Raw genomic sequence first — 11,974 nt, 5'->3', positions numbered from 1 at the left:
AAGCAAGGGGCAATAAAACAATAATAATATATACTTTAAAAGCCAACAAAATTAAGTTTGGTCTCATTGTTCGGCCTCTGGGAACCCTTCTAGCGGGAAATGGCTCTGAACCCTAGCAATTTTGTCCCAGTTCTCATCCTCACCCTGCTGCGGGAGCAAATTCCAGCCCAAGAAGGAGGCAAGCTCACCAGGGGATGTCTCAGACCCAATTTACCATCAAGTAATGATGGTTATTGTATCTGACTCGAGGCCTGCCCTCTCCTCCTCCAGGAGACTCTGTGGTGACACATGATAATTGCCCAGGTCCTCCCGGGGTCCTGGCGTTATGCAGACAGGCTGCAGCAAATCTCTTGCTGTCTTTTGATAACTTCTCTACTAGCAGGCCAACTACTGTCCCCCGTGTTAGCTTCGGGGGTGCTGGTTGGCTCCACTTTTTTTACCCCCCAAAAGTTACACTCTGGTTTAGGGATGATCTCCGTCTTAAATCTAATAATTTTCTGTGACGCTATCTCTCCATGCCAAATTCCTGAGGGGCCACCCAGAAAGCACATGTAGGTGGGAATTAATGCGCATCCCCCTAGGTCACTAGTCTCCATAACTCTAATAACTATTTTCATAGCAACGGTGTCCATCTCTATGTCTTTTTATTTATAGTAAATCTGAAGGGCAGATTTGGATGATCTAACCTAAAACATAGGCTCTGTGGGCTCTGTGGTATCCCCAAAATTCACTTGAGGGGTTCCTGTAACACTTTAAAGAGATGGGGGAAGGGGACGCCTATTTCAGTCCAGTACTGTCCAATAGAACTTTCTGTGATGGTGGAAATGTTCTATATCTGTTCTGTCAATACGGTAGCCACCAGACATACAGAAAGTGGCTGGTGTGATGGAGGAAGTCAATTTTAAATTAAGTTAAAACTTCTACAGCTACATGTGGCTGGTGGTTACCTAGTGGACAGTTCCGGTCTGGAGCCTCCAAGGATGGCGACTGACCAGGGAGCTGGTCACAGCCGCCCTCCAGGGTGTGTGTGCGTTGATAACCTTCCTCAGCAACATCTGGAGACCAGCCAGTAGTTATTAATGCTGATGGGAAATAACAATACAATTTACAAGGAGCTTTCATATGACCTCACTTTTTTCCTCACCCGAACCCTGTGAGTCAGCTTCTATCCCAATTTAGGGAAGAGACACGAGCAGTGTAACTGCTTGACCAAAGTCACAGAGATTTTTGGCTCAGAGTCCTGTGTCTGTTCCACATGCCCACTGCTTGGTTGCCCTCCAATTTTACAACACACTGTAAGCAAAACTGTCCCACATCAATACGGTACAGTGACAGCCCGATCAGAAGGCAGGAAAAGGGAGACTAGGCTCAGCCACAAGGGCTGTGCTAGTGGGGAGGACAAGGAGGATGGGCTGATGCCATGCACCTGCGCTCACACAAGTCCAGGGTGTGGGGCCCCGGCCTCGGGGCTGTAAACTCACCCTATTTGATCCTCATCATAGCCCCCGGAGAAGGTATTATAATCCCCATCTTCCAGATGAAGAGGGAGGCTCTGAGGGTTTACAGGTCTTGCTGAGAATTATTCAGCCTCTGCAAGTGGTTGGGACAAGGTTCCAGCTCATCTGCTTCCAGCGCCCCAGACAGCTCCTCCCCCAGCAAATAGTCAAAGCTCGATACAAAACTGGCGGCAGAAACGGGAAAGCACAGTCTGGTCTTCATCAGGAACACCAGACAGAGTCGGTCTGTCATTCACCTGGGATTCTCTCACATGCCCTCCACTTGTAAGCTGAGGCTGGAGTTTCTGGGACCCCTGGAAGCTGATTCTTATTAATGTTCTGGGACAAGTGGCCTCAGGACGGTGGCAAGCCTGGGAGAGAGACCGGCACAGCCCGGGTGGGAATGACAGTCCAGAACTGCTCTCCTGCAAACAACAGGGCACGAGAGACCCATCTAGTGCTTTCCTCATTAAAGACCTGGGATCACAGAGTCCCCAGACCAGGAAGATGACGCATCTGACCCATGCACACCCCTACCCCATGGGACCGTATCTAAACCAGAGGCCATTAACCTGTCCTGTCTGGGAGTGCTGTTGGGGTCAAGGCTTTATAAAGAGAAAAGGGACAGGGAAAAGGGAAAAGAAGGCGAGGAGCCAGATGGGAAAGGAAGAAACAGAAATGGCAGCTACCACCACAGGGGCTCCTAAAATAGCAGCCTGGTATTCACAGCAGGAACTCGCAAACCTCTTCTGCTGAGACACCTGGGGCCTTATGCCCACTGCCTGCAACACTCCCACCCCACCCCTGGCCCCAGCTACACCCTCCGGATTAAGTTCTTTGTATCCTTCAAGTCTCAGCCTGAATGCAGCTGCATCTAAGAAACCTTCCTTGATCCTCAGTCCTAGTTTATGCTCCTCCCCTTTCCTCTCAGCTCCTCCCCCCTGCTTCCCTCCTGTGGATGCTAGAGGACAGGGGACCTAACCCAAGTGAGCCTTCCAGTGTCTGTCACATACATACTAATAATGATAACGACACCAGTAAAAATTAATATTCCTTGAGCAACACTATGTGTCAAACAAGGATCTAAGCATTATATACGATTAATTTAATTTTAAAACAACCCTGTGATAGGTAATATTATTATCTTCATTTTACAGAGGAGAAAGATGAAAACAGAAAGTAAATAAACTTGCGTAAGGCACACAGCTAGCAAGCAGAAGAGCGAAAATTTGAACCTTTGATTTTAAACTCTTTTCATTAATCACTTCACTAACTCTGTCTAGGTGCTCACACCTATTGACCAATTCATTTACTTACTGGTTTTGTGTAAATCCCCGTCTTAAATCTAAACTGTCATGAAATGCCTCCCGGATTAGAGAGAGAGAGTTGGAGGTAGCTCTGGAGACTTGTGGCAGTCAGCGAATAATCCAACAGCTGTTAGAGATAACAGCAAGTAACCTAATTTTTTATTGGTGGGATTCTCTCTCTCACATGACCTCCACTAGTAAGCTGAGGCTGGAGTTTCGAGTTTCCGGGACCCCTGGAAGCTGAATCTTATTAACGTTCTGGGACAAATGGCCTTGGGACGGTGGCACATCACAGGACATGCTTTATTAATTGTTCTTGGTCAGCATTTTTCATCTGCCATATGTGCTTTGACCCTTCCCCTTGAGTGAACATTGAGATATATGTAGTGTACCTTTAGATATAAGATTTGAACAATTTCTTAGATGTGTTTGGAGACAATTTGTGGTGGGTAAAACAGGGTTCTGGCTGAGACGCAGGCAGAAACTGTGAGAACGAGCACAGGCAAAGGAACTGACTTGATCTACCGGGGGCAATGTGGTGATGCTGAACCCATCACACGCTGGCGTTGTTTTCTTCTTTGAATGACAATAAACAAACATCTTAATCAATCTTGACTCAGATACGAAGGACACTCACGACTGGCTGCCCTGGTGCATTACGTCCAGGGAAAATGAGTGTGTTATGCACAGACTCGGCACCTACTCACAGGCACTGGGGTTTGGGGGGGCGGCAGGCAGAATAATGCCCCCCACGATGTCCTTGCCCTAATCCTAGGTGACAGATGGAATTACAGTTGTGAATTGGTTAACCTTATTACCCTGCTTTACCTACACGGGCCTGGGGTAAACACAGGGTTCCCTGGAAGAGGGAAGCACAAGAGTCAGTCAGAGGAAGATAGGATGAACACCGAAGAAAAGCCCAGGGAAGTGCTACAGTCGCCGGCTCTTTGAAGATGGAAACCACAAGCCAAGGAATGAGAAAGTGCCCAGAAAAACAGCTTCTCTTCCTCTTTCACTTTGCCCTAAGAGACAGCTTTTGGAAAACCGTAAGGGCTATAGCTAATGATGGCATCCCTTTTCTCTCCTGCGTCCTGTCTCAGGACAGTGATGTCAGTGTGGGGAAACAAAGGTATAGCCAGGGGAGGGGACAGCTTTCAGAGGACACTCACCCTCACTAGGCTGCAGGCAGCTCAGAGAAAACACAGGTGAGGTTTTGATCCGTGCTGTTTAAAGATGAAGACAGACTTAATGGAGGAGAGAGTTTGCTGCTCTCTGACCTTGGCTGTGTGTTTTTCTCCATCCCCTGTCAAGTTTAGCTCTAAGAACAAACAATTGCTGATGAGCTGGAGCATGAGAATGCAAAGGGCAGACGGCAATGAGCTAGCTCCAAGGTGAGGCCGACTCGAGTCCTAGGAAATGCAGCTCACTTACACGGGCACAAGGGAAGAGGGACTGCAGAGTTTTCGAGGCATTTACAAGGACTGCAGTGTGTGCTGGGCACATGTGGTGTGAGCTGTGTGAGCTGGGGCAAGTTATTCAGAGGCAGGAGCGCATCTGGGCAGGTCAAGGCAGGAGGTCACATCCGGCCAAGTGAGTACTGGTGGGGTGTTCTGGAAAGCGTTCCCTGTAGCCAGGATCAGTGAGTCCCCTCCAGCTGGCTCAAGTCAAGAGGGGGTGATGGGACTGATGTGAGAATACGCATGGACGCTCACAACACCCAAGAGCAGAAGCTCTAACGGATTCTGGATGCCAGCTTCTCGTTCATTCCAAGAACATCCTACCCTAGAGTCTGTGGAATCTATCTTTCTTTCTTTCTTTCTTTCTTTCTTTCTTTCTTTCCTTCTTTCTTTCTTTCTTTGCCTAATCTCTTTGTTTTTTAAGTTTATTTATTTATTTTGAGAGAGAAAGAGAGAGAGAAAGGGAAAGAATCCCAAGCAGGCTCCACACTTTCAGTGCAAGCCCAACACAGGGCTTGAACTCACAAACCGTGAGATCATGACCTGAACGGAACCAAGAGTCAGACCCTCAACTGACTGAGCCACCAGGCACTCCTTTTTGGCTTAGCCTCACAATGGATTTTCTTTCTTTCTTTCTTTTCTTTCTTTCTTTCTTTCTTTCATTCATTTTTTTTTATTTTTTTTTATTTTTTATTTTTTTTTTTCAACGTTTTTTATTTTATTTTTGGGACAGAGAGGGACAGAGCATGAACAGGGGAGGGGCAGAGAGAGAGGGAGACACAGAATCGGAAACAGGCTCCAGGCTCCGAGCCATCAGCCCAGAGCCTGACGCGGGGCTCGAACTCACGGACCGCGAGATCGTGACCTGGCTGAAGTTGGACGCTTAACCGACTGCGCCACCCAGGCGCCCCTCTTTCATTCATTTTTAACGGAGACATAGTTAACATACAATAAAGTATCCAATTGTAACTATACAGCTTGGTGATTTTTTTACCCAGACCCATGTAATTACCACCCACATCAAGGTATAGATCAGGGGTCAGCAAACTCAGACCTGTGGGCCAAACCCCATCTGCCACTTTAAAAAAAAATTGTTTTATAAGAACACAACCACATCACTGTTTGCATTTTGTCCATAGCTATTCAAGTAGTTGCCACAGAAGCATTCCAGTTTCAAAGTCTAAAATCTTTCCTAGTGGCCCACATAAAAGAAAGAGGACAGAGCCTACCCCTACCTCCCTGCTCAGTCGATGCCCCCCAGCCAAGAGAACCACTCTTTTTTGGACTTCATATAACTGGAATATTATACTTTTTCTTCACTCAACACTATGTGTGAGATTCATCCATGTTGTGTGGCACTTTCACTTTTTTTTTTAAAAAATGTTCAGACAGCATGGTATTGGCACAAAAACAGACACATAGACCAATGGAATAGAATAGAAGCCCCAGAACTAGACCCACAAACGTATGGCCAACTCATCTTTGACAAAGCAGGAAAGAACATCCAATGGAAAAAAGACAGTCTCTTTAACAAATGGTGCTGGGAGAACTGGACAGCAACATGCAGAAGATTGAAACTAGACCACTTTCTCACACCATTCACAAAAATAAACTCAAAATGGATAAAGGACCTGAATGTGAGACAGGAAACCATCAAAACCTTAGAGGAGAAAGCAGGAAAAGACCTCTCTGACCTCAGCCATAGCAATTTCTTACTTGACACATCCCCAAAGGCAAGGGAATTAAAAGCAAAAATGAACTATTGGGACCTCATGAAGATAAAAAGCTTCTGCACAGCAAAGGAAACAATCAGCAAAACTAAAAGGCAACCAACAGAATGGGAAAAGATATTTGCAAATGACATATCGGACAAAAGGCTAGTATCCAAAATCTATAAAAAGCTCACCAAACTCCACACCCAAAAAACAAATAATCCAGTGAAGAAATGGGCAGAAAACATGAACAGACACTTCTCTAAAGAAGACATCCAGATGGCCAACAGGCACATGAAAAGATGCTCAACGTCACTCCTCATCAGAGAAATACAAATCAAAACCACACTCAGATATCACCTCACGCCAGTCAGAGTGGCCAAAATGAACAAATCAGGAGACGATAGATGCTGGAGAGGATGTGGAGAAACAGGAACCCTCTTGCACTGTTGGTAGGAATGCAAACTGATGCAGCCACTCTGGAAAACAGTGTGGAGGTTCCTCAGAAAATTAAAAATAGACCTACCCTATGACCCAGCAGTAGCACTGCTAGGAATTTACCCAAGGGATACAGGAGTACTGATGCATAGGTGCACTTGTACCCCAATGTATATAGCAGCACTCTCAATAATAGCCAAATTATGGAAAGAGCCTAAATGTCCATCAACTGATGAATGGATAAAGAAATTGTGGTTTATATACACAATGGAGTACTACGTGGCAATGAGAAAGAATGAAATATGGCCCTTTGTAGCAATGTGGATGGAACTGGAGAGTGTTATGCTAAGTGAAATAAGCCATACAGAGAAAGACAGATACCATATGTTTTCACTCCTAGGTGGATCCTGAGAAAATTAACAGAAACCCATGGGGGAGGGGAAGGAAAAAAAAAAAAGAGAGAGGTTAGAGTGGGAGAGAGCCAAAGCATAAGAGACTCTTAAAAACTGAGAACAGGGGCGCCTGGGTGGCTCAGTCGGTTGAGCGTCCGACTTCAGCTCAGGTCACGATCTCACGGTTCGTGAGTTCGAGCCCCGCGTCAGGCTCTGGGCTGATGGCTCAGACCCTGGAGCCTGCTTCCAATTCTGTGTCTCCCTCTCTCTCTGCCCTTCCCCCGTTCATGCTCTGTCTCTCTCTGTCTCAAAAATAAATAAACATTAAAAAAAAATTTAAAAAAAAACTGAGAACAAACTGAGGGCTGATGGGGGGTGGGAGGGAGGGGAGGGTGGGTGATGGGCATTGAAGAAGGTATCTTTTGGGATGAGCACTGGGTGTTGTATGGAAACCAATTTGACGACAAATTTCATATATTTAAAAGAAAAGAAAAGAAAAGAAAAGAAAAGAAAAGAAAAGAAAAGAAAAGAAAAGAAAAGAAACACAAAATCCAGAAGAATGAACAGACCATCAGTGGGCGATGGGACAATTAGAAGTTCTCTAGCAAATATGAAATTGGAGAAGCTGAAGGGGAAGAATGGAAAATAAAAAAAGTTTTGAACAAACAATGGCTGAAATTTAAGTGGATACAAAATATCTGAGTAGAAACCCTACTGAACAAAATAGATATGCCAATGGCCAATCAACACGTGAAAAGGTGCTCAACGTCGTTAACAATCAAGGAAATAAAATTCAGAACACAATGAGATACTATTTCACACCCACTAGGATGGAAATCATAACAAATGCAGATAACAACAAGTATTGGCAAGGATGTGAAAACGGTGATAGTGGGAATGTACAATGATGTGGCCGCTTTTGAAGAAATCCTGGCAGGTCCTCACAGATTTAAAAACGAATTTAACATGAGACGCCACAATCCCACTCCTAGGCATCTACCCAAGAGAAATAAAAGAGATAGCTGGATAAAAACTTGCGCACAAATGCTCGTCGTGACGTTATTCATAATAGCCAAAAACTGATGAATGGACACCACTCAGAAATAAAAAGGAATGAGCAACTGATACCAGCAGCAACATGAATGAACCTCAAAGATATTATACTGAGTGAAGAAAGCCAGATGCCAACACCACATATTGTAGGACTTCTTTTACATGAAATTTCCAAAAAAAAAAAAAAAAAGGCAAGCCCATAGAGTCAGAAAGTAGATTAGTGGCTGGTGGGGCTAGAGGTGGGAACAGGAACAGGAAGTGCCTGCAAATAGACATAAAGGAATCTTCATTCGTGATGAAATATTCTAAAATTGGATGGTGGTGATTATTGCACGGCTGTGTAAATTTTCTTAAAATGTTCAATTCTTTACTCAGGATTTATGATATATAAACAATACCTTAATAAAGCTGTTTTAAAAAGAAAAAAAAATGTTTATTTTTGAGAGAGAGAGAGAGTGTACAAGCAGGGGAAGTACAGAGAGAGAGAGAGAGAGAGAGAGAGAGAGGGACAGAGGATCTTTGCTGACAGCAGAGAGCCCTATGTGGTGCTCAAACTCAGGAACTGTGAGATCATGACCTGAGCTGAATTTGGCCGCTTAACCAACTGAGACACTCAGGCACCCTGGCACTTTCTCTCTTGAGCATCACCATTAATGTGACCTGTTACACAATGCAGGCATCTTTTGCTTGGCCCCACTGACAGTGGGGTGCTACCCTGATGCTGGTTCTCATAAGGTCCCCGGGGCACTCTGGGCCCTCTCTACTATAGTGATTCCTGACTCTCTCTCTCTCTCTTTCTCTCTCTCTCTCTCTCAATAACCTATTTCTGAGCCATAAATACCACTGAAAATCTGATCAGAGCTAGAGACGCTCCTCTCAGATAAATGCACAGTCAGAACATGCCCAGCTAAAGATTAAAATTTGTTGTTTTTTTTACATTTTTCGCTCTGGTGTTAGAAAGATGTGAGGAACCCATCTTGGATCCATTAAGCTTCGCCTCTCTTAGAAAAAGAAGGGATTGGAGAGAGAGACCCTGTTTTCACATAGCTTGTGTGATGGGGACCAAGGGGTGGAATAGGATGTTCACTGTTCTGAGGACCTGACCCAGGCATATGTGTCCCTGGAAGACACAAGGACAGGGCACTGACCCAGCCCTCAAGTGGCTGGGAGGCTGGCTCTAAGAGACTGCTCAGGTCCCAGCCTCCCTCCAGGAACTACACAGGTGGTCCTTACAGCCGGACAGCAACAGCATCTGCTGCTGACTATGGGCACCAAGCTTCAGCCAAGACCTGGCATGGTCGGGGGAGCATTATTAGTAGCAGGGGACTGAATGGTTTCCAGAGCTTTCCTGGCTTGGGTGTGGGAACTGGACAGAACCCGTAGGTCAGTGAACCTCAGGGTTCTTGGATCTCTCAGGTGGTGAGAGAGACTTAAAATAATGGTTATGAATCTTCAGCTAAGGAGGTAAGTAAAAGAGAAATTAATTGGTAAGTAAGAAACATTATCCTACTTGCACCTCAAATTTGTGAAACAGTTTATACCATTTATACACATAAACCCAGAATTTCACACATCATCTAAATGGGTTCATGGACCCCAGGCAAAGAGTCTTGGTTTAACACACCATCCTTTCTACTTCACTTCTCACTGAAAATAAGCAGAGCCTTTCTGTGCTTAAATTCCCAAGAGAATCTTGTTAGTCAAGTTAATATTTTTAATCAGGCCACACGAATCCAGGTCTCTGGACATTCCATGGATTAGTTGTCTGTCTGTAGGTCAGGCTCTCAGCCCCAGTGATCTTGAACATAGCTCCCTGGGCAGTGGGGCAAAGGGTGGGACAGCTTCCCTGAGAAGGAGGTGTGAGCAGGGCAAGTGCAGTGACTCTTGTATCCAGCCTGAGGGGTTTTGGAGATGGTTGATGGAAACTGCTTAGTGCTAAAACTTAGTCCAGCTAATGCTGACTGGGTACATGGTCAATAATGGTAGCTACAGTGATGCTGATGAAGATGTGAGTCAGTCCCTAGAGAATCACTACCTCCGAAGACTTTCCTGCTGCTCTACTTCTCAGTCCTGCTGAAGGCACTGGTAAGTGTTGAGAGCAGATATTAAATGCACACGGGTTGACAGGCTGGTGGAACATGAGCATTTGATGAGGGCACACATTTAAAGAAATTAGAGGAGGGAAATTAAAAGTGTCCCTCAAGTCGTTAAAATACAGGTAGTTGGAGGGGTGTTTGAAAAATGAATCGCTTTAATAAATACTTAAAGACTAAATAAAGATATTGCATAGCAATTTGAATAGGAATATTGTTTGAATGATTATAAAAGTTGTTCCCTTCATCTCATAAATTTATGTAATTAAACTAATGTCACAGTTTGCTCTTGCATGGTGGCAACATGACAGAAGTGCAGAATTGTTACTCCACAGCTGGCTAATTAGGATGACGTGTGATTCTTCTTACTTTCAATGTTCTTTTGGATTTTGTGCTCAAACCCCCCTTCCTCTATCCAAACCTGATGTCTAAGTAGTTATAAATGGGCCTCCCATTCCAGGACTTGAATGTGATTTGGCCCTATTCTCTTTTCACCCCAAATTAGTTTAGGCATCAGTGACAATTTAAAGAGAGTTAACAAAAGATATAACCTGGATTCCAGAGAAGGGGACGAGGAGGTCTGCTTTTTTCAGGATTCACCTAAGAGGGATGTATTACTGGTTCCAGGGTGAGAGGGAAGCCCAGGCATCTTTGGATTTTATTTTCATCCTCTTGCTTTGGGAAATTTCTTTTAGAGGAAATATCATTTTCTTCCCAAAGTGGAAAGATGTTGTAGAAAAAGCCCAGTGATGTCTGTATTTCAGCCCAGCACCCACAACATGTACACCATCTGAGTTCTGCTTTTCTGATCTGTGATATGAAGGGCTTACGTGGATCCATCCATCCATCCATCCATCCATCCATTCATTTAACCTGCTAGCATTTCTGAGTGCCTAAAACATTCAGGCACCTATAAATGAAAGATAGTGTTTGGCTTCAAAGAACTCACTAGCAAAGAAGAGAGCACTGCACAGAGGTTAAGAGCCCAGATTCTGGAATTAAATGATCTAAGTCCCAGTTGCCCCTCCACCCCCCCATCTTATAAGATGCAGACTCTGAGATAAGTCCCTCTACCTCTATAAACTGTTTCTTTAAATTTAAATTAGGGTATTAATATAATATCATAGGACAGCTGTAGAGGTTAAATGAGATAATACCTACAAAGTACATTACCTGGCAGAACAATCCATAGGAGCTGCTAAATTGGTGAATGTGTTTAAATTGCTCTAATGCAGCTACGTAAGTAATGTTTGAGCAACACTAAGAAGACAGCCACTAATTCTTTCTGGGATGGACTGAAAGAAGGCAGGAAGAATTTTAGGGAAGGTGATACTGAGTGGGATTTTGTAAGTTGAGTAGGAGTTTACAATGCAGAAAGGGGGGTTAAGATAGTGAGGGCGGAGGGGACCGTATGTGAAAATTCACAGACAATGAACAATCGGCGAAACGATTGGTACATGCAGGGAATGGTACAGATAAATCTAAAAAGAAATCCTGGGACAACTTTATAAGCAGAATATCAGTCAGAAGCCTTTTAGTTGCTAATTGCAGAAAACCCAGCTTGAATTGGCCGAAACTATAAAAATGACTTACCGTTTTTTGGGCATAGATAAGGTTATGGCTCTTAGAAACATGAATACCTAAATGGTCAGATTGGTTTGATCCCATGAACTGATCACCAAGGAACTGATTCTTTTTTACATTTATACTTCTCTCTTTTGTAGTATTTTCTTCCTCCTAACACTGGATGCCCCTCATGGTCACAGAGTGGCTGCCAACTACCCAGGTTACATGCTTCCCAAGTAACATCCAAGAGAAGAAAGAAAGCCTGCTCCTGACACCGTCCAACAAGACTCACCCCTGAACCAATCTCTCTACTTACGGAATCCATGGGCCAGTTCACATAGATCTGGGACATCTTAACCAATCACTGTGACACCAGGCATGGGGTTACCCCTTTGGGTTAGAGCAGTCAGAGCCATCTTTAAAACTGAACAGCCAGTCTTTATAACCCACGTAGCTGTTG

At 44.4% G+C, this 11,974-nt stretch overlaps 1 protein-coding gene across 1 annotated transcript in view; it reads right to left on the bottom strand.

Annotated features, from left to right (window-relative positions):
• Positions 1 to 216: 216 nt before the first annotated feature.
• LOC122236194 overlaps positions 217 to 11,974 on the bottom strand; it is a 49,426-nt gene continuing 37,668 nt past the window's right edge. The window contains exons 5-6 of the mRNA XM_042977089.1: positions 948 to 1,082; positions 217 to 317 (exon numbers count right to left, since the gene is read on the bottom strand). Of these exons, the coding sequence (XP_042833023.1) occupies positions 217 to 317; positions 948 to 1,082 (236 nt within the window). The remainder of the gene's footprint in view (positions 318 to 947; positions 1,083 to 11,974) is intronic.

Source organism: Panthera tigris, chromosome A2, assembly GCF_018350195.1.
Source record: "Panthera tigris isolate Pti1 chromosome A2, P.tigris_Pti1_mat1.1, whole genome shotgun sequence".
Lineage (NCBI taxonomy): Eukaryota > Metazoa > Chordata > Mammalia > Carnivora > Felidae > Panthera > Panthera tigris.
The sequence above is the reverse complement of the archived record's forward strand: the minus strand, read 5'-3'. Positions and strand labels throughout refer to the sequence as shown.